General features: G+C 42.8%; 2 protein-coding genes across 2 annotated transcripts in view; both read right to left on the minus strand.

Annotated features, from left to right (window-relative positions):
- Nucleotides 1-1,334: 1,334 nt before the first annotated feature.
- On the minus strand, nucleotides 1,335-2,864 carry gdf6b (growth differentiation factor 6b; the record flags this gene model as incomplete). Its single annotated transcript, XM_079653820.1, has 2 exons — nucleotides 2,414-2,864; nucleotides 1,335-2,233 (listed from the first exon to the last, which is right to left on the minus strand). The coding sequence occupies exons 1-2, from the start codon at nucleotides 2,748-2,750 to the stop codon at nucleotides 1,335-1,337; spliced, it is 1,236 nt and encodes a 411-aa protein (XP_079509946.1). The 5' UTR covers nucleotides 2,751-2,864.
- A 485-nt stretch (nucleotides 2,865-3,349) lies between these two features.
- The window catches only part of LOC307022734 (fibrocystin-L-like), a gene marked incomplete at its 5' end in the record, with an annotated part of 63,884 nt that continues 40,670 nt past the window's right edge, over nucleotides 3,350-26,563 (minus strand). The window contains 28 exons of the mRNA XM_079655626.1: nucleotides 3,350-4,103; nucleotides 5,174-5,327; nucleotides 7,531-7,677; nucleotides 7,955-8,106; nucleotides 8,218-8,562; nucleotides 9,212-9,347; nucleotides 9,463-9,620; nucleotides 9,740-9,904; nucleotides 10,687-10,919; nucleotides 11,368-11,533; nucleotides 11,628-11,744; nucleotides 12,584-12,695; nucleotides 12,801-12,923; nucleotides 13,535-13,683; nucleotides 14,313-14,403; nucleotides 14,791-14,912; nucleotides 15,038-15,164; nucleotides 15,354-15,457; nucleotides 15,615-15,782; nucleotides 15,939-16,068; nucleotides 16,184-16,302; nucleotides 20,168-20,297; nucleotides 21,033-21,196; nucleotides 21,908-21,996; nucleotides 22,643-22,814; nucleotides 23,394-23,553; nucleotides 24,183-24,334; nucleotides 25,918-26,109. Coding sequence (XP_079511752.1) covers nucleotides 3,841-4,103; nucleotides 5,174-5,327; nucleotides 7,531-7,677; nucleotides 7,955-8,106; nucleotides 8,218-8,562; nucleotides 9,212-9,347; nucleotides 9,463-9,620; nucleotides 9,740-9,904; nucleotides 10,687-10,919; nucleotides 11,368-11,533; nucleotides 11,628-11,744; nucleotides 12,584-12,695; nucleotides 12,801-12,923; nucleotides 13,535-13,683; nucleotides 14,313-14,403; nucleotides 14,791-14,912; nucleotides 15,038-15,164; nucleotides 15,354-15,457; nucleotides 15,615-15,782; nucleotides 15,939-16,068; nucleotides 16,184-16,302; nucleotides 20,168-20,297; nucleotides 21,033-21,196; nucleotides 21,908-21,996; nucleotides 22,643-22,814; nucleotides 23,394-23,553; nucleotides 24,183-24,334; nucleotides 25,918-26,109 — 4,340 coding nt within the window. The 3' untranslated portion in view covers nucleotides 3,350-3,840. The remainder of the gene's footprint in view (nucleotides 4,104-5,173; nucleotides 5,328-7,530; nucleotides 7,678-7,954; nucleotides 8,107-8,217; nucleotides 8,563-9,211; nucleotides 9,348-9,462; nucleotides 9,621-9,739; nucleotides 9,905-10,686; nucleotides 10,920-11,367; nucleotides 11,534-11,627; nucleotides 11,745-12,583; nucleotides 12,696-12,800; nucleotides 12,924-13,534; nucleotides 13,684-14,312; nucleotides 14,404-14,790; nucleotides 14,913-15,037; nucleotides 15,165-15,353; nucleotides 15,458-15,614; nucleotides 15,783-15,938; nucleotides 16,069-16,183; nucleotides 16,303-20,167; nucleotides 20,298-21,032; nucleotides 21,197-21,907; nucleotides 21,997-22,642; nucleotides 22,815-23,393; nucleotides 23,554-24,182; nucleotides 24,335-25,917; nucleotides 26,110-26,563) is intronic.

Raw genomic sequence — 26,563 nt, forward strand, 5'->3', positions numbered from 1 at the left:
TACCTTTGAACATCAGTGCATCACAGACAAAATGATGAATCTCCTCAAGTAAACTGGTGAGAAACCCTGCCCCGGTTCTGCTGGAAATGTACTGACGGTGGTAAGAGTTGCTTAAAAGGACTTCAAATAACCTCCATGTTCCCTGAGTCGTAGGCCATGTCAAGTGCTGGAAATCAGTCACTCAAGACTTCATTATGGGGGAAATGGTTACACTGAAGTTCATCATTTAGTTCTTTTGGAAAGTGGCCACAAAAAAGTAATCAATGTCTTGAATAAAATAGTATTCCAGACGTTTCAAAAAAGAAAATAATTATTAGAATCTTTAGAGATTTTAGACATTAATGATTATATCAACGAAGATTTCATGGTTGTTTGCTCCGGCACATTGGACCAGGATTGCCTTTACGGATTTTGTAAAAAAAAAAGAACTAGAGAATTTAATATAACATATATCAAAAATGTATATTGAAACTGATCATAGTACCAGCAGTCCATGACAGTTAAACATAGTGCTAGAGTCCCACAAGCCAATTCATGGGTGTTAAAAGGACAAGAAGCAGCATCAATTGTTTTATATTTGCAATGGAAATAATTTATTCAAGATAACAATATCATTAATCCTTAAATGGGAAATATTTAATATGTCTCTTTTTAAAAGGCATGGTTTTACATTTTTTGAAAGAAAAAAAAACTCCCTGGCTAGGAGTAAGACAAGATGATCAATACCACTCTTAATTCTGTACGGTAAATAAAGAGCTGCATTATAGAGATGGTTAGCTTAGCTTAGCAACTGGAAAGAAATGGGAAGCTAGCCTGGCTCTCTCCAAGTTAACAGGATACGCCAACGCGTAGCTTTAAAGTAAAATAACTAATACATTATATATTTAGTTTAACGCCTGCAAAACCAAGGTGATAAAATGAGGGCTAGTTCTCCGTTTCCATTCTTTGTGCTCAGCTAGGCTAACGAGTTGCTAGCCGTAGCTTCATATTGACATTTGAGTGGTCTCAACCATCTAAATCCCTGCAAGAAGTTGAATAAGTGTATTTGCCAATAAGTGTATTTGTATTTGGTATAACCGAAGACTCATATTTTTTTAACACATTTATCTTACCATATGTACATCAATATGCAGTCACTGTAGTGTTTAAAAGTACACACAGAAAAAAGTTTGAGGTATTAGACATGACCTCCTTGGGTGCATGGTTAGGAAATGCATCACTTAGTTTTTCTTGCGAAAAAAAAGAAAGCAATTATTTGAGGGGTCAGCCTGTCATCACACAGACTGTTATGCTGCCCAGACAGCCTGACCAACATGGAGGTGCAGCCTGGTCTACTACCTGCAGCCACAGGACTCCACCACCATGTCCTCGTACTGTTTGTACACCACGTTGTTTCCTGAGTCGATGTACAGGATGCTGATGGGGCTGAGTTTGGACGGGGCGCAGCAGCTGGGGGGCATGTTGCTGGGGTTCATTGAATTCATTAGAGTCTGGATGATGGCGTGGTTGGTGGGCTCCAGGTGGGAGCGCAGGGGGAAGTCACACACCCCCTCGCAGTGGTATGCTTCATAATCCAGCGGGGCGATGATCCAGTCGTCCCAGCCCAGATCTCTGAAGTTCACGTGCAGCGGTTTCTTGCTGCACCTGGATTTGGACTTCTTGCCGTGCCTCTTCCCGTGGCGGGTTTTGGAGGCGGCTGTCCTCCTTCTCCTGCTGGCCTTGGCACCGCCACCGGGGCCTCTCTCTTTGGCTTTCCTCTCCAGACCCAGCAACGCTCTCCCCCCTCTCCTCTCACTGAAGAGGGTCTGCCTCTTCCTAGACCTGGTGAACACAACCAAGATGGCTTTCTTCTGCTGTGGCCTGCCGTGCCTGTGCAGGCCCAGGAGCTGCAGGTCCAGCTCCCTCTCAGGGTTGTCCAGCATGGCCCTGAGCTCCAGGCAGAAGTGCTTCCCCTGGCTCAGGTGCTGCTGCTCTTTGAATATTTCCCACACGTCCAACACCTCCCACTTGGGCCTTTGGGAGCCCTGCAGGTCCAGAGTTTTGGAGTTGAGCAGCCGCCGGTCGTGGCAGGAGAGGAGCTGGATGTCCACGGGCTCTGTTTCCGATATCCTGAAATTCCCAGACACTTTGGTGTATATCCTGAGCTCGGCTCCCAGCACCTCCGCCTTTTTGGAGAGTGTTGAGACGTCGAACAGATACTGCTGTCTCCTCAGTGGGGAGAGTGGGAGGTCATCTGTGGAAAGCATTAAACAGCATGGTCAGACGCATTCTCACGGAGACGATGAGCATACCAATGAGATGTGGAATCTAAAAAAATCCTGTCTGCACTGAATTAATCTGGGATTATAAATATGAGTCATGGGTAATCAATCAATCCTACCTAAAAATACTCATACAGTTAAACTCCACATACCTTGTCCACTGTCCACAAAACTTGCAATAGTGTTGGCAGCTTTAGAAGACCTGAAGAAACTTGCATTAAGTCCCAGTCTCTCCGCCGTGGAGAAGGTCTGGTAAATAGACATCATGTAGTCATGAGGCTCTATGGACTCTTTAGATGCTGCTTTATTGTTTTTCTCGATGGATGGCGATGCGTGGAACTCCTTAAAGTACTTTGAAGCTTCCTGATCATGAAAAATCCTCGTCACCTTGCTGCTCTTCGGAGGGAAAATAGCAAGAGTTTGAAAACACGGGATTTCCCAGACAAACAGCAGAGCCCCGCAGAGAAGAGCCAGGTGATAGAGATCCATCCTCTGGTGCTGAATCAGAGCTGTGGCCGGGGGGAGCGGGGGACCACGGGCAAAACCAGGGCTGAACTCTGCATCCACTCTGCAGCAAGTGGCGGCTCCGCACGGAGCTCCGGAGGACAGGCGGTGCGGAGGGGAAAAAAGGGGGTGAGAACACGCCTACATTGTACTGTTATCGCTCGGGCTAAATGGAGGGCACAAATTAAGGCTGTAAAACTAATTGTTCCTCTTTCGGACGCCCCCCGCCCCCCCTCCCTGGGAGGCAGATGTGCGCTGAAAGGACGCTCGGCAACTTCTGCTGCGTTAACGGACACTCGCTTTTGGTTTCCACACGAAACAAAAATGGCTCGTCATTTGGAGTTTTTTGTCTCCATTTTAGACGTTTTTTTTACTGTGTTCAAGCAAGACTTTAAAAATACCACTGCAACTTTGCTTCAGTGGATGATGCGTTCAAGGGTTTAACACGGAGTCTCCCGCCCTCTAGCGAGGCGCAAACACATTGGCAGGAAGAGGACACGTTCAGCCAATCAGCTTCATCAGCACCATGGACAGAGTCTGCACTCAGCAGGACATTATGAAGAAAAACACACAAACAATATTAATTTGTTTATCAGTGTAAAATAGACTTTATTAGAAAGAGAATATAGTTTCAGAACAATAATCATCAAAATGAGAACTTCATGTCTTCCTTCATCTGGTTTCAGAGTTATAAGCAACAATTGTTTTAAACATAAACATCTATATGGATCTTACACCAGGAGTGGCATCATGTAAAACAGACATTTTCACATAAAACACATGTGACACAGGGGAAAGTGCTTTGCATTTAATTAGAATACATTAATTTAGCCCCATCCCAATCATTTAGATTACCTCCTACAATTGACCACATAAGTAGAAAACCCAAGGGTGCTTTGCATTTTAATTATACAATTATAACATATTATTTAAACTCCATCCCAATAAGTTTGTTTAATTTTTTAGAAAAATGTAACACAGAAATAGAAAAAAACAGCCAGGTGTGTAATATATTTAAGGATCTTTGTTTATTCAGCAGACAACCCGGTGTTAATCTGAATGTGAGGGATCCTCTCTAACATATGGGGATGCCGTCGGAGCAGCAGGCCACCGTGTAGATGACGCTGACCAGGCACAGGCTGTTGGCGGTCACCGTGGTGCTGGAGCCGAACAGGCTGTCATCGGGGGTGGTCTCTGGGGTCTCGGGGGTGGTCTCTGGGGCGTCGGTGGGGATGATGGTAGTGGACGGGGCCTGGGTAGTGGGGAGGTCTTCAACAGTGATGGCGCGTGATTCAGCGTCCCACTGCTTCAGAGTGAAGACCATGGTCAGGTTCTCACCTGCAGGGAGAGGAAGGGCAAACATTGTGGTCATTATAATATCCTTAAATAAAGCCTAACACTGAAAGACTGGGAGTATTTCTAGAATTGATTAGAAGCTCTTTGTAACTCTTTTGGCATGGAAATGAATAATTAGACACATTGGCTCAGAAGGCACTCCACAGGAGATTGGATAAGCAGACTAAAGGAAGTGTATGATATAAGAATATCCACAAACTAAAACTATATAAAAAAAGGCACCCGCTAGTTCTAAATTAAACGATATTATCGAGATATATTATCAATAGAAAATATGAGAATATAAGTTGTAGATATCTTTAAGTTTGTTTATTGAGTTTTTTTTTTTTAAATATAAGTTTTAGGAGGTGAAGAGAGAGTCTGTAACCACAACCTATTATATCACATTATTTATGAGGCAATGGATTATTTACATGATATTATAACATGTGTATTATCAACAAGGTGCCAATATTGGTATATCGCGACACACATGGCACCCTCTAATTAAAAATAACTTCACAGACCAATTAAAAAAACAACAACTCTAAAATCTATTTAGTGTCATAATGCAAGTCTCCTAACATGTTATATGATTACTTATAGCTTATTATTTATTTATCAAAAATAAAAAGATATTCAATAACGATGATGTGTAAAAGACAAAACTGCTTATTCTGATGTTTGAAAATGTGAAAATCAGAGAATACTTGGCATTTTCTTCTTGAAAAATTACCAAAACTTGTATCTGATTTTTAGAAGTTGTTGCCAAATATTTCTCTGTCATCATTTCATTATCTCAGCTGTTTTTGCTGCAAAGCTTAATTTTTCTCAGGGGAGAATACAGTTCCTCTTACTGTCTCTCTACATTCTTATCGTTCTGTATATTATTCAAAGTGTGATGGCTGTCTTGTTATTTGCACTGTATCTATGATTGTTACAGGGCTTTTATGCTTTTTTCTTTAACAGAGATTGTAATGCGTTAGAACAGTGGAAAAAAACAACAATCCCATAGTTTCTAAGTCCATATTTATAGCTGTTTGCAGGGTGCAAAGAGCGTGCTGCAGGCGTACCGCTGTTCTGGATGGAGAGGTCGGTGAAGTTGGCCCAGCAGGTGCTGAACAGGATGGAGGTGTTTCCCACCAGTCCGTCCACAGCGTTCCCACTGGAGTCCTTCAGGCTGGCGGTCACAGCGAGGCTGGTGACTCCCACAGAGACACAGTTACCCTGAACACAACAGCACAGATTAGCAGACAGGAAGTGCTTCATCAAAATGTGGAATCTTCTGGTAAGTTATTTTTCTCAGTACTATCCTATTCTGGTGTAAGCTCCTGGTAATGTTTATTTCTAAAGTTAGTTTGATCCACAATAAGACATTATTGTGGCTTCGAGGACATTATTTGGCACTTAAAAGCAGTGTTGGGTGTAACGCGTTACAAAAGTAACGGAGTTACAGTAATATATTACTTTTTGCTGTAACGAAGTAATGTAACGCATTACTAATGAAATGTGGGTAATATATTACCCGTTACAATGCTCAGTAACGCAGTTACAACACATTTTAACCCAAAATGAAATGGTGTTTTGTTTTTTAAGAATGTACTAACATAGCGAGACATTCCGACACCGGAAAAATTGTGCAGGTAGATTAGTAAACCTGGTGTTTACCCTTCAGGCTTCGCGTCGAGATCTTCGGGGAAGTTGAACGTTATGCAACCATTCAAAAAAGAGAACGTAGCGAAAAATACTAACAACAAATTGTGTCAGGTGCGCGTGACCTGCTCCGCTGCGCGTGCATCATTTCCAAAGTGCTTCCACAGCAGTGACACACATCTGATCTGTGGATAATCATTTATACGAAAATGGTTAAAGCAACCATCACTAAACGCCAGCAACACTGCATCTACTGCAGACAGTAGCAACAGGTCAGATGCGGACATCACGTTACCCTCCGTTGTGGACACTAGCTTACTCCCGTCTGACTCGCCGGCTCCGGAGCAGCAGTCTTCGTCGCCCGAAACTACGCCGCCCCTCTGTGGCCCGCAGGTGCCAGGTATATCTAAACAACTACCCGCCTGTACAGTGGGGTAAGGCGGTCATTTTGCAGCTTGTGGTATAAAAATAGACAATGGCTAGAATATTCATGTGAAAATAGTACCATATTCTGACATGCCTGTAGAAATGTTGGGTCAAAAATAATGCATACAATAGCACAGATGCCTTCACCACGAATGGCTACAAAAATATCTCATATCCCAAGCTTATTTTCAACGAGCTGATGTTGCAGCTGAAATGTTCTCCAGGTCACAAAGTCAACCTCACATGATGATGTGATACCAGTTTTCAAGCACAGTAAATATTCTCTTCCCAGCGTATATGATGGGAGCAAGGTGATGATGTAGTAGGCTACATGGTTTTAATAATACTTTTGCCTTTCAATGTTTGCCATTTCAAACCATGAGCATGGTTTAAATAATATTTGCCTTGATTTACAATATGTTAACCTTCATTATAGTCCTTGACAGCGGTCTGTACTGCTGTATTAACAACGTGTCACATGTTAAGAATTTACAATCAGAATCGAGTATTCAACTAAGTAGTATACAGTAGTAGTAGTAGTAGTAGAGTATTCAACTAAGCCAATACAAGTTGTTAGTAGCCTTAAGGGCCTACACAGTTGTTATGTTATACCACATTGCCCTTCACTGGATGCATAATGAGCTGCACTAAACTACATTTTAGCATTTAAAATACCTAGCTATTCTTTTGCGGTTATTTTGGAGAAAGTAACTAAAAAGTAACTAAAGTAGTGTAACTCATTACATTTCAGAGACAGTAATATTGTAATGTAACTTATTACTTTCAAAAGAGAGTAATAAGTAATATGTAATATATTACATTTTGGAAGTAACTTGCCCAACACTGCTTAAAAGTGATACAAAATGATAAGAGGACTAACATTTATTTTTATTATTTGGTTGACATTCAATTAATAAATAAATAAGTGTAAAAAAAGACCTATTAGGCACCCTTTGAGATGCTTTTGTTTTTACCACAGCAAAAACAAATAAGAATCACTTACACAGCTTAAAGCAGTGGGAAAGGCTAAATCCCCAAGCTGAATAAAAAGAAATGAAAAAAGTTATAAAAAAGTCTGAACTGTGCACTCTAGATATCAAATCTTGAACAAGCCGATAAGAAATGTTACTTTTTATCCGTTTAATAACCTCAAACCCTGTGAACAAGTTGAAAAAAACCTGAATGTTTTTTAATAGTTAGTATTGGGTTATATTAGGCGTTGGACTTATAATGAAGAGGAAATACGAAATGGCTTCTATCTCGATTAACATCAAGATGGTTCATGATACCTGTCTTCACGCAGCACAACAGAATGATAATAACTTTGCAGTGAGAGTGATGTTTGCCTCACCAGGTCATCCACAGCCATGAGACTGGGCTGCTGGTGCAGGGGTCCCACAAACTCCCCGGTGAGGGGCTCCTCCACCAGCAGCAGGTCGCTGACGCTGGACACGTAGCTCACGGGGGCCTCCTCCCTCGTCACCTCCTCTTCGGCTGTCTGACATTTAAAACACAAAACAAGTGAGCTCTCGTGTAAAACTGATTTATTCTGTGTCGTTTTTACTATGAAGATGTGGATTGTATTTGGAAGATGTCATTTTATTCTACAATTTGAGTTCTTATTCTACAAATGTAGTTCTTATTCTGAAGATGTAGTTCTTATTCTACAAATGTTTTCTTCTATAATGTACTTTTTCTTCTACAAATGTAGTTTATATTCTGAGGATGTAGTTTTCACCCTACAGGCATCATTATGCTTAAGTTTTGTCATTTACCTCCTTCCAAGTGGGGTCAGAGGCTGGTGGGGGGGGTTGGATGACGCCCATGGAGGACACGTTGAAGCCGATGGAGCTACCGAGGTTTCCGGAAACCGCTGCCTGACCCAGATCATCAGCGATGCTCTTCAACAGCGTGAAGTCCTGCTCATCTGAGAAGACAAAAGGAACAGACAGATTTGACAGGAATCCTGATTTATTTATCGATCAACAATCACACATCAGACATTAAAACAAACATCAGAAAAGAGCGCTCCACTAACCGTCGGTGGTGTTGGAGGTTTGCTGTACGGGAGGCTTCTTGATCTCCAGCTCCACCTTCAGGCCGGTGGACCTCTTCCTGCGCCGGGCGCCTCCGTCCTCCCGGATGATGTTGGTGATGCGGATCATGTTTGCGGGAACTTTGAGGAATATAGCGAGGTTCTTAATCAGGTCGTCTCCGAAGAACTCAGCCTCCGTCATGGCGGGCAGATCGAATGAGATGACAAGGACGGGGGCGGTGCGGATCTCCACCGGCTGGGAGCCCTTCACCACCACCTTCAGCATCTTGTTCTCCCGGTCGAAGTAGTTGTTGCCGTCAGTGCCATTCAGCGAAGGGATGTATTGACCTTGAAGGAAATAAAATGTGTTAAACTTTAAACAAATATTTCTCTGTCACACACATCGACGAAATGGTAAACATTGATTATCATCTTATTGTCCCTTTAAATGTAAAAGATTCTCCATCAAAGGAGGAAATACAAAAATAATTGCATCGTCAGGATTTAATGCAACCCAAAAAATGCTTGGTATCTTTAAAAAAACAAAACGTTTTTTCGTATTTATAGTAAAGTATAGTATAGTTTGATTATATAGTAAATGTTCTTTAAAAGTGTTTCTTTTTAAAATGACAGGAATGTTTTCATAAAAATAAATAATAAGAAAAATGTAAGTGCTGGTGTATTCTGGTGCTTTTGGAAAAACAGGGGAAAAAGTTATCAATCAAAAACTAGTAGCAGTTTTGTAGTTTATTATCATATCCCTGATATGTATTTATTGCCAGGAGTTAAATGTTGAATTTTCTGAATTCAGCTTCAGCTGACTGAGTTCGAGATACAAACAAATGAGCAACTTAATCAAAACAAAAAAGACAGAAACACTATGTTGACACAGCTCCACACTATGCGTTTTGAACATACTTTACACTGTATAAAGTTTGTTTTATTGTCTGTATTGACCTATTGTCAGATTATCTGCGTGTGTGTACAGTGTGAGTACCTGGTGCGAGGGGCTTCTTCAGGGTGTAGTCAGTGTTATCATCGTTCCACTTAGCGTTAGTTGGAGGAACCAGTTCATTATTGACGTACACATCCAACCGCTGCGGCTTGGAGTAGAAGATTGACATCATAACGCTCTGCAAAAAATAAGTTTTAGTAAAAAATGATGAACATGTTACCCTTGCCCAGGAAGAGAATTGTAATTCTAATTGTAATTGAGCAGTGTTAGTCTTCTCCCTGCTGGGCACTGACCTCAGACGGTTTAGCTTGGAGCATCATGAGGCGGAGTTTCTGAGGGCTGACGCTGGAGAAGAAGACGTCGAAGGAGTGTCCGGTGGCGATGATGGTGTGGAAGAGAGAGACCCTCTTCTGGCAGGTGTAGCCCGAACACCACCCGTGATCCTGAGGACCTGCAAAAACACACGGCTGGATTACAAACACACTCTTCCTGTTCTTTTGACTCATTTGAGAGAGATCGTTCAGACTGCTCTGGGTTTAATTCACATCAGATCTATAGAACTCAACCCACCGTTGATCAGATCGATGAATTTGTCCCCGAGCAGAGCGACGGGGGACAGGCGTCTGGTCTCCGAGTCAGCGTCCAGACTCTCGATCACCAGCATCCTGTAGTTCAGCCCGAAACACTTGTAGCTCTGCCAGGCGGTCATGAAGGTGCAGTCCTCCCTGATCACACCTGAGGACACAGAGATTCTTTTGTGATGTACCCAATCTCTGATGTCCGTAGACGTACTTGTTTACAGGACTTTAAAGATAGAGATTTCATTTGTTTCCCTTGTAATTACTCTGATCTTTAACAATACAACTTTTGACTCTCTGCAAGACCCCAGCATAAAACAATAAAGTCATGTTTTTATTTTTATTTGCGGGGTTCACTTAAGGTAGTCGGTAGTACATTTTTAGCACGTTAAGAAACCGAATGCAGAGACATGAGCTTGAATGATTGATGAATTTATTTTCCTACAATAACCAGGTCAGTTTTGTTGTTAAATTAGAAAAACAAGATGAAGTCAAAGGTGACAGAAATAGGTGAAGCGACCACTACTCGGGAAGATGTCCCAGACAAATGGGAGAAATTAAATGTGTTTATTGCGGAATGATATCATTAAGGCAGATTCACAATATGTCTTATTAAAAGGCAATTTTCAATAAAACAATAGACTTGTCAAAAAAAAAAAAAAAATATATATATATTTAAATCGCAAGATTTTAACACAAATAATTTACCCAAGCCTAGGCCTACATATTCTCAGATAAAAAATGAAAAACAATTTGTCTATACAGCCTATTATAAATACATTTGTAAAAGTGCTTAGGGAGAATTATTACACTGGACATCAGTTTGAAAATGTGTCTGAATTATTTTGCATTTTATTTCAATGTCTTATTTCCTCACAAGCTAATGTTTAGTTTGAAATGTTGATTTGCCTGAGTGTTTATCTTTTCCTCTCTTGTTACCTTTGTATGGAGCGATGTGGTCCACGGGGATGCGGCTGCCGTTGGGGTGAGTGAGCATCACTTTGGGGATGCGGTAGTCGCCCAGGCCTCTCCTGGTATCACCCCCCCACTCATACTCAGACTGAGGCACCACGGCACCCACGGCCCCGAGGAAGGATCCGTCCAGGTCCTGCAGCAGCGTCTTCTTCTTCGCATCGCAGTCCATGTCCACACAGTCAGACGGGTTCGCTTTGCTGAGCACAAAAACATTTTTATCATGCACAAAACAGCCCGAAGATGTCATCTGAGAATGATATGCATCGTCTCAAATGCTTTATGTAAAGATACAGAGGTTTTTCCTAGTTCATTCCTCAATTTAAGCAGAAACACATATTAAATGATGCTATGATTAGCTGTCTATTTAATTATGAAAAGTTAAAGGAAACAGAAAATAAACATAAATCTGGAATTGAACCCATAATATTTACATTAAATTATAGTATTGATTTTAGAAGCTATTTTTATTTCTGTCTTAGTTGAACTATTTGGCATTCTTTAAGACTAGAATCAGATATGTATTTCTATCTTTTATCTTAAACTACATCCCCTGTTATCATTCCTTTTGTATAAATGATGTTCCTACTGCCTGATCAAAGGTACTCAAAGATTGTGCCTGGTATCTGTAGATGGGAAAAGGTTTACCTGACATCAGGCCTGTGGATGAAGAGTTTGCCTTCCTCTTGGCTGTCGATCATGGTGATGTCTGACACGTGCACAGGGTGCTGCAGGTCCTCGTTCAGCGGGTTGGTCATGAACGCAATGTTTATTTCTCCGGAGCAGACTGTCCCGAAATTGACGAATGTTGTGTCTAGAGAGGAGGAACGAGAAATTATAAATATGTTTTCCAAATAATCAGCAGATTGTTTTCAATGGAGCTCCCAAAGCTCAGAGCCTAAACTCACCTCTGACTGTCATCAGTCCTTTGATGGAGTTGTACGCCATGTTTATATGATGGGGCTTTTTTGGAGCGGTGTTGTGGCTGGATAGGAAATTGGGCCAACAGATTCCAGATCTTCCGCCTACAGAGTACAAAATCACAAAATTAGCATTATTATTAGTTCAACCACTCTGCATTTATACGCAAAAACAATTTGAGTCAGAATAACACAATTAATGTTTTCAAGATCTTGTGTCCATTGGAGTCATTTACACTGGGAATCAATTTTCCCCCGCAATGGGAAAGGATTTCTGATTCTGAAGAAAGGTTAACAAGCAAATGAGAAGATATTGAGAATATTTGGTTTGCACAGTAAAAAAACATTTAATGCAATGTAAATAATGAAAGAAAACACATGTGCATTCTCCCAAAACTTAGATAAAAATAAAAACAAATCAGGCCCAGCCTAATGGTTCCAAAAAGGTTACTAAAAGAAACTTGTTTTCTCTTTGGTCCATGGTATTTCGTATTCTAAGCTATGCCCCATTAAAAGGGGCATATTTTCGGGTTCATATTGGTATTTTTTCTTCCTCTACTGTGACATACTCCATGCTTTAATGTTCAAAAAGCTCTTTATTTTTCTCATACTGCCTGTGCTGCAGCACCTCTTTTCACCCTCTGTCCGAAACCAGAGCCCAGTCTGCTCTGATTGGTTAGCTCGCCGGCTCTGTTGTGATTGGTCAACCGCTTAGAGATTACATAAAATCACATGTGTGTTTCAAACTGAGCCCTTAGGTCCCCACCACTTTTCAACACAAAGTGACATCTTTGGTAACGTCTAGATTTGGATTTTTCATGAACATCCTAAAAGTATCAAGGCCTTTTAAAAGCCTGTTCAAACGGTATTGAGTTTTTCAGCTCAATAATCACGGTATCCCTAAATAAAGCCCCTAGTTTCCTCTTCATAAGTTTACACTGTACCTGTGGGGGGTCTCGGGGCCCGGCTGTTGCCACTGTTGACTATATTAAAGTCGCTGCCTGGCAACGTGGAGGAACAGTTGAAGCTCGGGCTGCTGCCAACAATCAAGGCATTCTGGGAAAACACGAGCAAGATGAAACAGTCACTCATTTAAAGTAAACCAATAAATCTTAGGAAATTAAAAACGAAGAAAAGATTAACCATAGTAACCCCTCTCACCTGAACGTGTACAGTCTTATCAGCGTATGCATGGGAGAGAGAGGGGGGGCCATAGACGAAAGGCATGATGCCCATCCCGTTGTCCACCAGGGTCACGTTGGCAATGACCACACTCATGGGGATCTGTGAGGGAGGAAGATCAGGATACACTTTATTTGTAGTACCTTTCATGCACAAAGCTGTGCTTTTCAGAACAAGAAGAAAACATAACAACAATATTAAAATAAAAAGAGAACAAGATAAAACATCAACAGGGATCATAATGAAATTCCCTTGAAGTAAAGCTGACAAGATATTTAAATAGGTTCAAATAAAAACAATTTAAAAAAGAAAATGTAAAATGCTAAATAAAAGCAAAACAAAAAAATACAGTAAAACATGGACAATGATACCAGTGAGAATTGAAAGTTAACCCAAATGAAAAGCCATACTAGAAAGATTGAATTTACTTTGAAACATTTCAAGGGAGTTTGCTGTTCTAAGGACGAGGGTAAATGGACTGCACACTTTTTACTATCCATCTTATATATTTGTGTTTACTATAAAAGTGAAGTCCTTCAACACTGCTCCACTATATCCTCTCTCTATTGTTGTGTATGAGTACAAACCCATTTACTTTACTCCCCCTGATCCATGACATCCCTTCACCTCAGGTCACACACTTTAGCTTCAAGTTAAGCCAGAATTAAAGCACATGAATCAAAATGGTGTCATAAAGAGAAGAGGACTGTAACCTGGAAGTAGATGGCGTAGTCGAAGCTCTTCCAGATGAAGAAGCTCTGGATGAGGCTGCAGCCGGGCAGACCGTCTTTGTTCATGTAGACTCCGAACAGACCGCCATGAGCCTCGTTGTTCATCCACCTCTCATTGTTGTTCAAATATCCTGTACGGGAAAACATTTAATCTCTGATGCTGAATCTTTTCCCTGTGTCTGAGCAATTCAGGATTTCATTAAACCTGACATTTGTTGGACTGTAACCAGAGGTGGCAGAAGTACTCAAATCGTGAACTTTAGTAAAAGTAGAAGTACCACAGTGTAGAAATATTCTCAAAACATTCCAAATGTTACTCAAGTAAAATTACAAAAGTATTAGCATCAAAATATACTTAAACTACCAGAAGTAGTCATTGTGCAGATTGGTCCATTTCAGAATAATATATATGATATGTTTTATAATGATTGATCGTTAAAGTGTTCTCAAAGCTGGTAAAGGTGCAGCTAGTTTGAATGACTTTGTATACTGCAGGGTAGCTTGTGGATTTACTCCAGGTGGAACACTTGATTATATTTCACATCATTCATCCACATCTGTAAAGTAACTAAAGGTATTAAATACATGTAGTGGAGTAGAAGTACACCATTTACCTTTGAATTGTAGTGGAGTAGAAGTACAGAGTAGCATAACATGGAAATACTCAAGTAAAGTATCTCAAAATGGTACGTAATAACAGTACATGAGTAAATGTACTTGGTTACTTCCCACCTCTGCTGATCACTTTGAGTCAGTTTACCTGGACATGGCTCTCCATCGATGCGATAAGCGACTCTCTCGTATCCGGCCACGATGTTATGCTGCAGGACCACGTTTGTCCCCTCGTTGACCTGAAAATCAGAATCAGGTTTATTGACAAGTACAGGGAATTTGCTTTGGTGTATAAAGATGCATACATAAACTCAATAAGAGGAATTAAGTTGTAACGAAGGAGCAAATTTAGATAAAACTATAAAAATGTATCTAAAAACTATTATAAAGTATTTAAAGAAACACGTACAAGAATAAAAAATACACAAAAAAAGTAATGACAATTAATCCTGAGAATAAAATATGTGTCTCAAAAGGTCCTGAGGGATCGTTGTGCAGGATTGTGAAAAAATAAAAGGGAGTATGCAGGCTCTACTGTCTAGAATATGAGTAATGACTCATATGATGTGTGTGAATGTAACATTGTCTATGGGTTTTTGTTTTTGTTTTATTCCGAGTGGACTGACCTCGATGGCAGCGTTCCAGGCATAGTTGAAGGACTCCTCTCTGTCCTGATAGGACCCGGGCCACATGGTCATCATCACGAGGTTCCTCCTCACCGTGGTCCTGTCACCCCAGATTCTGATACCTGCAACCCGAGGTGCAGAGGAGGAAATGTCCCTTTGTTAAACTGGGCCTATTTCTTTTGGATATTCTGGTCCTATGTGTAAATTGTAAACCAATTGTAAACTACTTTGTCGGTAACATGTGTACCTTCTCCCACAGTGCGGTGGACGATGTTATCGTCGACGCTCAGTCCGGCTGTCCCGAACACTCCGATGGCCGGAGAGAAGCCGTCATGGAACGCACAACCCTGGAGGTACGAGTCCGTATCTGAAACCTTTACACAGGAACAACAGTATTCATTATTCGCATTTTAACTAATTGAATAGATATTTTTTACTCAGTGCCTAGTGATCATGTAAATGATTGTTAGAGAAATAAACCATAAACCTAATATGGTGTGTGTGTGTGTGTGTGTGTGTGTGTGTGTGTGTGTTTGTGTGTGTGTGTGTGTGTGTGTGTGTACCTCTCCCAGGTTGAGGAAGGCCACAGAGTATCGGGGGTCGGAGTAGTCGGTCCAGCCTTCCTGACCCGAGCGGAGGAACTCCACATTTCTGATCTGAGCCTTTCCTTCAGGGAGGGAACAAAAAACAATGATATAACATCTTGAAACTGTCCTGAGAGGCCAAAAGGTCTGACACTCCAGATGAGTCATTTTGCTACAGCTGATTAAACCTATGTGAACTATCCTTTAAGAATATAAATCACATGTTATACTCTTTCTTACCTCTGTAGTCGATCCCCTCCCAGGAGTAGGAGCCCACCAGCAGTCTGGCCCCGAACGACTCGTCCATTATCTCTGCGTACTCCTCTCCCACGATCTTAATGTTCCTGCTGACCAGTCCCACGTCCGCCGCCAGGGTGTAGGAGAACGAGTCCCCGGAGTGAGTGTCACCTGGGGGGAGAGAGAGTCAGTCAGACTGAGTTAAAGGAGTAATACCACTGTGTTCAAATACTGTGTCAAGTACTGCATTCAAATGTAAATATCACCAATTATTTTATTTTATGTCTGACTTTATTTTGGGGCCTAAGAGACAGACGTTAAACTGACCAATGTGAGCGTGGGTCAAAGGCTGGTTCAGGGTCAGTATGAGTCCGTCTGCGGACACGTCTGTGATCTGGCGTTTCTCCGTCTCCCAGGCGCTGTAGCTGGTGGTGGAGATGACCACCTCGTCTCCAACCTGCACGCACAACAAGGTAAACACACGCTGAACACCAGCTCTCACAGAGATGTTAGTCTAAATTAATAATTCATAAGCACATCAAAAATATAATTTGAGTTCCCCGCTCTCTGACCTGCCAGTCGACAGCCTGCGACAGGGTCAGAGTGTTGGATCCAGCCGCAGCAGTGGAGCCCAGCTTGGTGTGGTAAACACTGGGAGGGAGTCCATACAGGTCCAGGATACCAAACACACCTGTGGAGTATTCAATTATAAAATGATCATGCAAAATATAAGAATAAAACATTGTTTGTTTTTTTTAAACGGGAATTCTACATGTTATAGGCAAACTTAAATCGGCCTAATGGCAAGAAACAAAAAAAAAAACGTATTTTCCTGTTGAAACAATATACTGTATATATACATATATATATATTTGGAAGGATCCACATGCACAATGTATGTAGTTATATTTATAATGTCTAAAAAACCCATGTTAAGGACATATTTGAGATATATTATGTATTGCATTAAATGTCCTCTCTGAAGAACCAGCACCTTACCGTGGTAGAGAGGTTTGTGTGCCCTGATGAACCTGGGGGCTGTGTTGTCTGGAACCTTGTGTTCCTGGTAGGGTCTCCCATGGCAAATTGGTCTCAGGCAAGGGGCCAGACTAAGATTGGTTCAAAAGACCTCATGAAAGACGACACACGAAGTGAGGATACCCGGCCCGGAGGAAGCCCGGGGTCCCCTTCTGGAGCCAGGCCCAGAAGGAGGACTCGTCGGCGAGCGTCTGGTGGCCGGGCTTGCCACGGAGCCCGGCCGGGCACAGCCCGAAAAGGCAACGTGGGCAACACCTCCGCTTCTCCGTCCCGCGGGCCCACCACCTACGGGAAACAGCAATGGGGTCGGGTGCGCTGCCAGAAGGGTGGCAGTGAAGGCAGAGGGTCTCGACGGACCAGACCCGGGCGACAGAAGCTGGCTTTGGGGACGTGGAACGTCACCTCTCTGGGGGGGAAGGAGTCGGAGCTTGTGCGGGAGGTGGAGCGTTACCAGTTGGATCTGGTTGGGCTCACCTCTACGCACAGCGTCGGCTCTGGAACCTTACTTCTGGATAGGGGTTGGACTCTATTCTTCTCCGGAGTTGCTCAAGGTGTGAGGCGCCGGGCGGGTGTGGGGATACTCACAAGTCCCCGGTTGGGTGCTTCGTTGTTGGAGTCTACCCCAGTGGACGAGAGGGTTGCCTCCCTACGCCTGCGGGTTATGGGGGGGAAAACTCTGACTGTTGTGTGTGCTTATGCACCCAACAGCAGTTCAGAGTATACGGCCTTCTTGGAGACCCTGGAAAGAGTCCTGTATGGGGCTCCTGAAGGGGACTCTTTAATCTTGCTGGGAGACTTCAACGCACATGTGGGCAATGATGGAGACACTTGGAGGGGAGTGATTGGGAGGAACGGCCCCCCTGATCTGAACCGGAGTGGTGGTTTGTTACTGGACTTCTGTGCTAGTCATGGATTGGCCATAACAAACACCATGTTCGAACATAAGGATGCTCATAAGTGTACGTGGTACCAGAGCACCCTAGGCAGAAGGTCCATGATCGATTTGGTTATCGTATCATCGGACCTGAGGCCGTATGTTTTGGACACTCGGGTAAAGAGAGGGGCGGAGTTGTCAACTGATCACCATCTGGTGGTGAGTTGGGTCGAGTGGCGGGGGAAGCCTTTGGATAGACCTGGTAAGCCCAAACGTGTAGTTCGGGTGAACTGGGAACGTCTGGAGGAGGCCCAAGTTCAGGAGGCCTTCAACTCACACCTCCGGCGGAGCTTTTCGGGCATTCCTGTGGAGGTTGGGGACATTGAACCAGAGTGGTCGGTGTTCAAAGCCTCTATTGCCGAAGCCGCGGCGGTGAGCTGTGGTCTCAAGGTCCTAGGTGCCTCAAGGGGCGGTAACCCTCGAACCTCCTGGTGGACACCGGTGGTCAGGGAAGCCGTCCGACTGAAGAAGGAGGCCTTCAGGGATTTGTTATCCCGGGGGACTCCCGAGGCAGTTGCAAGGTACCGACAGGCCCGAAGGGCAGCAGCCTCAGCCGTGGCCGAGGCAAAGCAGCGGGTGTGGGAGAAGTTCGGAGAAGACATGGAAAAAGACTTTCGGGCGGCACCAAAGTTGTTCTGGAAAACTGTCCGACACCTCAGGAGGGGGAAGCACGGAACCATCCAAGCTGTGTACAGTAAGGATGGGACGTTGTTGACCTCAACTGATGGAGTGTTAGGGCGTTGGAAGGAGCACTTTGAGGAACTCCTGAACCCGACAACTCCGCCCTCTATGTTAGAGGCAGAGCTGGAGTATGAAGGGGGATCGACACCAATCTCCCGGGGGGAGGTCACTGAGGTCGTCGAACAACTTCACAGTGGCAAAGCCCCGGGGGTGGATGAGATCCGCCCAGAAATGCTGAAGGCTCTGGGTGTTGAGGGACTGTCATGGTTGACACGTCTCATCAACGTTGCGTGGAAGTCGGAAACAGTACCGAAGGAGTGGCAGACCGGAGTGGTGGTTCCCCTTTTCAAAAAGGGGGATCAGAGGGTGTGTGCCAATTACCGAGGCATCACACTACTCAGCCTCCCCGGGAAAGTTTACTCTAAGGTACTCGAAAGGAGGGTCAGGCCGATTGTCGAACCTCAGATTGAGGAGGAACAATGCGGATTCCGTCCTGGTCGTGGAACGACGGATCAGCTTTTTACTCTCGCAAGGATCCTGGAGGGTGCCTGGGAGTATGCTTATCCAGTCTACATGTGTTTTGTAGACTTGGAGAAGGCATATGACCGGGTTCCAAGGGAGTCACTGTGGGAGGTGCTGCGGGAGTATGGGGTGAGGGGGTCTCTGCTCAGGGCCATCCAATCTCTGTACTCCCAAAGCGAGAGCTGTGTCCGGGTCCTCGGCAGTAAGTCGGACCCATTTCAGGTGAGGGTTGGCCTCCGCCAGGGCTGCGCTTTGTCACCAATCCTGTTTGTAATATACATGGATCGGATTTCGAGGCGTAGTCGTGGGGGAGGGGGTCTGCAGTTCGGTGGACTAAGGATTGCACCACTGCTTTTTGCAGATGATGTGGTTCTGATGGCTTCATCGGTCTGCGACCTTCAGCACTCACTGGATCGGTTCGCAACCGAGTGTGAAGCGGCTGGGATGAGGATCAGCACCTCCAAATCTGAGGCCATGGTTCTCAGCAGGAAACCGATGGACTGTCCACTCCAAGTAGGGAATGAGTCCTTACCCCAAGTGAAGGAGTTCAAGTATCTCGGGGTCTTGTTCTCGAGTGAGGGAACAATGGAGCGTGAGATGGGTCGGAGAATCGGAGCAGCGGGAGCGGTACTGCAGTCTCTTTACCGCACCGTTGTGACGAAAAGGGAGCTGAGCCAAAAGGCAAAGCTCTCTGTCTACCGGGCCATTTTCGTTCCTACCCTCACCTATGGTCATGAAGGATGGGTCATGACCGAAAGAACGAGATCGCGGGTACAAGCGGCCGAGATGGGTTTTCTCCGCAGGGTGGCTGGTGTCTCCCTTAGGGATAAGGTGAGAAGTTCGGTCATCCGGGAGGGACTCGGAGTTGAACCGCTCCTCCTTCGCGTCGAAAGGAGCCAGTTGAGGTGGTTCGGGCACCTAGTTAGGATGCCACCTGGGCGCCTCCCTAGGGAGGTGTTCCAGGCACGTCCAGCTGGGAAGAGACCAAGGGGTAGACCTAGAACCAGATGGAGGGATTATATCTCTTCTCTGGCCTGGGAGCGCCTTGGGATCCCCCAGTCAGAGCTGGTTGATGTGGCCAGGGAAAAGAAAGTTTGGGGCTCTCTGCTGGAACTGCTACCTCCGCGACCCGACCACGGATAAGCGGGAGAAGATGGATGGATGGATGGCATTAAATGTCACGCTGAGTACTTCAAAATGTGTGGCAATGTTGTTGATCTCTATAGGTTGAAAATATATATTAAATAGATAAAAACAAATAAAGAATAATAAACATATTTGCATGAATATTTTCTTTAACGGTAGCAATTATGTTCTATTATTATATTTTCACCACATCTATATAACTTCAGGTGCAGCTGACACTGATGCTGTTTCTCACCCAGCACTTTGGAGCCCTGGTTGGGTCCGTTGGGCAGGGGCCAGTCAGGGGTGCTGTGCTTTCCTCTCAGTTTGATGGTCAGCTGACCTCTGAACGGCTCGTCGTCCCAGCCTGCGATCAGCCTGCCGCCCTTGAACAGGAAACACACACATCACACACACATCAAACACTGCAGCAGAACCAGCTGTCATTCAAACGGTTTCCAGCGGTGTGAAGACTTTTTACTCAACTTTTTTACTTTAAAACAACTTTGAGGTACCTTCCTTGAGTATTTTCACTTCTCTTTACTACATTTTGGAGGCAAATATTATACATTTGACCTCAGTATGTTCATTTTAAAGTTACTTTGCAAAGTATGAATCAACTTACAGATGATATAATACAGCTAACCACTGTTATACAAAAACAATTAACATAGCTCCACCTTTGGAAGATGCAACATTAAAATGATAAATATGTTAGATGATCAATACAAATAAAATGAAAAACTATGGTGAACAGAACAAAAATGAAAAAGAGAGACAGCACCATTTTAGACAGGTCAACTGAACAATGTTTAATCTCTAAATAAAGCGAGGAACAGTGATGGCAAGATCTGATTTAAGAGGATAAAACAGAAGAATAGAAAAACAAGTGAAAAATGTAAGAATGTTTAAAGGGGCGCTATTATGCTTTTTGGGGTTTTCCTGAAAATAAACGTCTGCACTTAGGGGGACGAAGGCAGCAGCAGTGTGCCGCCTGCGACTCCCCCCCATTTTAGTGAGTTATCTGACGTATGAGGAACAAAACATCGTATTAGGTGATAAGAATAGTTACATTCTTAATTTTAAGTAACATTTTAGGTACTAAATGAGGAGACCCTGACCTGGATGGAGATGTAGACGGCGTCCACCACCACCGTGTTGTATACTGGCACCTCCCGGGCCTGTCTGATGGACGAGCTGTTCAAGTGGTCGGGAATCTCCAGAACTCCAAGCACGGTCAGCTTATTGAGCGCGGGGGTGTCACTGTCCAAAACCACCCACTTTCCTGTGGTTTAACAGGAGGGACAAGTATTATAATATGATATCTGGCACAAACTGAATCTTCATTCCTCATTGGCAGAGGTGGGAAGTAGAGGAGTACAAATACTTCGTTACTGTCCTTAAGTACATTTTTCTGGTGTCAGTACTTTACTCCACTACTTATTTTTCTGATGACTTTTTACTTTGACTTCTTACATTTTGAACACAAATACCTGTGCTTTATACTTCTTACATTTTCCAAACAGGCTGGTTCCTTGGTGGTGTGATCATTATTATTTAGTCATTGCGTGCCTATTGATTTGAACACGATCCGTGTATCCATCATTTCCTGGTCTTCTCTAAAGAAGAGGGACCAATGGAAACGTTGTCATGCTGCCGTTGTTCAGCATGGAAACATTCATTAGCTAACAATGACATTATTGTTCTATTAATATAAAGGGAGGTCAGGTACTCTTTAAAACAGCTGCTAGTTATGGGTACTTTTTACTGAAGTACATTTCAAAGCCCATACTTCTTTACTTGAGTAAAGAAGTTTAGTCAGTACTTCTACTTTTACAAACACAAATATCTGTACTTCTACTTGAGTAAAGGATGTGTGTACTTTTACTATCTCTGGTCATTGGTGATTGATTTCACATCAACGCTGTCTACATAATGAGCATTATTCAGTAGTTTTCCTTCCTTTTGAATGTTTTCGTTATCTTCTAGACATTACCTGCTGGGATGACCACATCACTGCCTGCTCTTGGGGCTTGTTTGTTATTCTCAGCTGAACTTGTCCAGAAAGATTCATCAGACCACCGGCTACAGAAAGACACACAATCAAAAAACACTTTACTACAGGGAATCCAGAGGAAACACAATCATTATTTTCAGTTGAAGATATTATAATATTTGTGACTTTTCTTCCATGTTACTGCGTGTGTGGTTCGCTGGTCAGTGTGTGGTTTCTTTACATTTTCTTTATGTTGTGTCACTTTAAAAGTACAATTCTACGAGCATCTACAAAATTGTCCCCCGGGGAAAAAGAACATAAAAAAAGGGGGAAAAAAGGCTTCTAATTAAACACTTTTTCTGTAAAAAAAAAATAACGTCTTTAAAAATCAAAGTTTTGCGAAATGATTATTCTACTATTCCCTTGGATTTCAGAGAGAATTCTAGTAATACAAAAACAACGTATCTTTATATATAGTTCTAGTTCCTACCTTAACTTGGTCTTGTTTTAAGATAAAAACACTCATTACACAATATTTAAATAAAAAAACAGGTTATTCAGATTAAAATGCAGATATGATTTTTAGAAATGTGGAGCTTTTCACATGTAAATACAATAGTTATGATAAATCTACAATATATATAACATAATGCCAGCAAAATGTGTACTTTTGAATACTTTAAGTTGAAATAAAGATCTTCCTGCTCTTGAATAAAATGTTGCAGTTTAACGTACATGAAATTGGCAGGCCGGTGGGTGGGGAGGGGGGGCACTGTGGCTGGGGGTGGGGGGGTAGGTGTGATGCAGTTGGGGTAGAAGCAGCGGTACACCCTGAACTGCACCGCGGAGTCCAACAAGGAACGGTCGGCACTCTCCCGACGCCGGCGCTGACTCGTCCTCCCAGAGACTGCAGACAAAACACAATGTCAAATCACTAAATCAGTGAGTGATCAATGAATTTCAGTTTTAGGTCATCTCGATGCAAATGATCACATTTTCAGAAAATCTAACAGCTCATGTTACATTAAAATGTGGATTCAGACCAATGACAATAACTATGTTAATGTAAATAATGCTGCAAGTTTAAATTCTTAATCTAATTTCTAAAGGTACTATATACATCCTTGTATTATATATATTGTGTATAAGCTTGATGTTATCTTTTTTGAAAAACAGTTAAACAGCTGAATAAGTAAGCAGGATAAACATCTTTTATACCCTAAATATGTAAATACCAAAACATTCTCAGGCACATTTTTAAGGCACAATAACAAAGGCATCATTTGTTTTTAACCTTTAGATTTTCTAGTTTTTAAAATGGTGAAAAATAATGTCCATTAGAAAATCAAACAGGCAAGGTGACATCTTGTTTTGTCTGACCAGCAAGTATTCAATTAAGACACATACTAGAAAAAACAGGAAGTCCTCATACGTGTAGATCTACACTGAACATTTGGCTACAGATCCATAATAAAGTGTGGCGTACTGATGTAGTAGAGGTCGTTGGAGCTGCTGTTGAAGAACCAATCTCCGTTCCTGTTGTTGCTGTAGCTGAGCGGCATGGACGAGCCGTTCCTCTCGTCGATGATTCGGAATTTATCCGGACTCTGGGTGAAGTTGTGGTTGATGATCACAAATTCATCAGCCTGTGTGAAGCACAAGCAAAAAACGTCAGTTTACCGTGAAAAACAGGTGAAGTGTATTAGCAGAGGTGGGGAAAGTACCCAGATCTTGTATTTAAGTAAAAGTAGAAGTACTGTAGAGTGTAGGAATACTCTGTAGCAAGTACAAATCCTGCAAAAAAAAGGTTATTTAAGTAAAAGTAGAAAAGTTTACGCATCAAAATATAAGTAGTAAAAGTAAAAAGTAGTCATTGTGCAGATTGGTCCATTTCAGAATAATATATATGATATGTTTTATAATGATTGATCATGAAAGTGTTCTCAAAGCTGGTAAAGGTGCAGCTAGTTGTAATGACTTTGTATACTGCAGGGTAGCTTGTGAATTTACTCCAGGTGGAACTAAAGTCTGATTTAACACTTGATTATATTTCAGATTATCAATAAACATACAATGAATAAAAGTACACTTTTAAAAATATTTTTATCTCTGAATTGTAGTGGATTAGAAGTAGCATTAAATGGCAATACTCAAGTAAAGTACAAGTGCCTCAAAATGAAGTACAGTGCTTGAGTAAATGTACTTAGTTACTTTACACCACAGGTATTTAAAGTGTGGTCCTTGTGTCGCATCATGTGAGGGATGTTGCAGGTACCTTGAAGCCGTAGAATGTTCCTTCGTAGGTGATGTTGGTGACGTGGTCCATGTCATCAAAGATCATGTTGTACGTTAGTCCAGAGGGGAGCATGGCCATCCAGCCCAGCTTATGAGTCATCCTCTTCTTCAGATAGGGAACGGCGCTGGAGCCTGTACAAAAAACAAAATCCTTTCATTTATACAGTGGGAACATCATACTATGATCACGCCAATCAAAAGCAAAATGATAGTTATTACATTATTTCCTACATGCATCTAATTGACATTATGTAGACTAATAAGATGAAACTAATAACACTATTTACTGACGCTGACTGTTTTAATGCTTTCCAAATTAGTGTACAAATTACAATACTTGACTGTGTGTAGATACATGACACTACAATACAGTAAAGTTCAATATTTTAAATATAGTTTGTCACAGTTGGAATTATAATAAAGCTAAAGCACTATTACCTGTATTCTTGTTTTTATTCCTGTCCTATTCGATTTTAGCTTTTTTTAAATTTGTATTAGCATTTTCTGACTGCTTCTGACCTCCAAATCAAACTTTTATTAAATGTCCTTCTATAATGTGTTTCTGTTGCTCTATAGCAGGGGTCGGCAACCTTTTTGATATGAAGTGCCCTTTAAAAAAAAATTGTTATCAGCGTGCCAACGATCGAGAATTATCAACGGAGGGGGGGGGGGGGGGTTGAGGAGCTTAACTATCAACAGGATGGCGGGGGAGCCTCGCTGCGGGGAAGCAGTGTGTGGACCTGTCAGTGCAACTTACATGATGCCGAATTTAACAAACACATTTAAATAATTGGTTTAAACGGCATAATAATAAGGCTGATCGTCCGTTCTGTGATTCTCCAGAGCACACATGTTATGATATTAGGGTCATGCAGAGTGAGATGAGATCGCTGTCCCTTTAAGAGAGAGAGAGAGAGAGAGAGAGAGAGAGAGAGAGAGAGAGAGAGAGAGAGAGAGGGGTGTGGCTTGTGCATGTGTGTGTGTGGATGGTCGAGCGAGAGTGAGGGAACGTGTGTATGTTTCTGGAAGTGAAACGAGGCAGCAGAAAAACAGAGGTCTGTGATGTATTTTGTGAAACAGAGGAACAACTAAATAAATGCAAAGGCCTCCCAAGAAGAGCTCGCCTCTCTCCAGTCATTTAAGCTAAAGTGGGTTATTGAACCTGAAGCTTGTTGCTTCTGCCCTCCTCGACTACGGTCTGGGAGCCGACAGGAAAGTTCAACACACAGATGGCCAGTCCGCCCCTTTGTAGCATATTATTTCGATGAGCAGATCGCCACTGGGCTTTCAACTAAAGACACAGCCACGCAAAAACTGCGGCATTTGTACAGCTCCTTATGGGTACTGCAATTAGTGAAGTGCTTTCCTCCGTGGTGAAACGATCAGCACTGCACCACGGAGGAAAGCGGCAGAAAGTCACCTGGAGTTAAAGAAAGCGGGGCTGCGTTGCGTGCATGGCTTCCTTCTGCAGGTAACGGGGAGACGCTCTCTGGCGGCGGTCTCGTTCAGGATCCGAAAATACAATTTAAATATTTTGCACACTTATTCCACTTATTCCTAGTGTGCCACTGGTTACGGTGCCGCGTGCCAGCATGCCAGGGGTTGCCGACCCCTGCTCTATAGTTTCCGCCCCATACTGCATTTCCCACTAACCACCAGTAGAGGTCAGTAAAGATTACAGAGGTGAAAAGTAGTGAGTCTGTGTATTTTATTACCATGTGAGTTGATTAAGATGACGTCCTTGCCCTCCAGAGATTGCGGCGATGGATTGTTGAATGCGAAACGATGGAAGTTGACGGTGTGGTCGCACACGGCGCCGGGGAAACCCACGCTCCACTCGGCACTCTGGGAACAGTGGGCGGGGTCCAGCAGGGCGCTTAGAGGCACCACTTTATGGTTGATGGTTCCTGGTATCAGGGAAACATGGGGGACAGAGTTGATTTGAATGAAGGAATGGTAAGCACACCTGAGCCCAAACCTGATATTTGCTGTTTTAGGTTGTTATGACATGAAAATGAAAGACGTACTTTTGAACAATTCTCTTCATAAGGAGCCAATACACTTAGGGCTGAGGGTTACAAAGACAAACTTAATAAAACCGGAAATATTTTTAACAGTTTTTCCTCATTTGCTTTAGTTAAATTCACGAATGAGAATTTATTTTTTCCCAAGGTGTTCAAATCTCTTTGTTGTTTGTCTTATTGATTAAAAACAAATTGCACATGTTTTGGCACAAGACTACTACTGAGGCATTAAAGGGGCCTGATCAGGCTCATGTTCAGGTTCGTATTGTATTGTGTTCCTCTACTCTGACATGTCACCATGCTTTCATTTTCAAAAAGCTCTTTATTGTTCTCATAC

The sequence above is a fragment of the Notothenia rossii genome (genome assembly GCF_949606895.1).
Source record: "Notothenia rossii genome assembly, chromosome: 10".
NCBI lineage: Eukaryota > Metazoa > Chordata > Actinopteri > Perciformes > Nototheniidae > Notothenia > Notothenia rossii.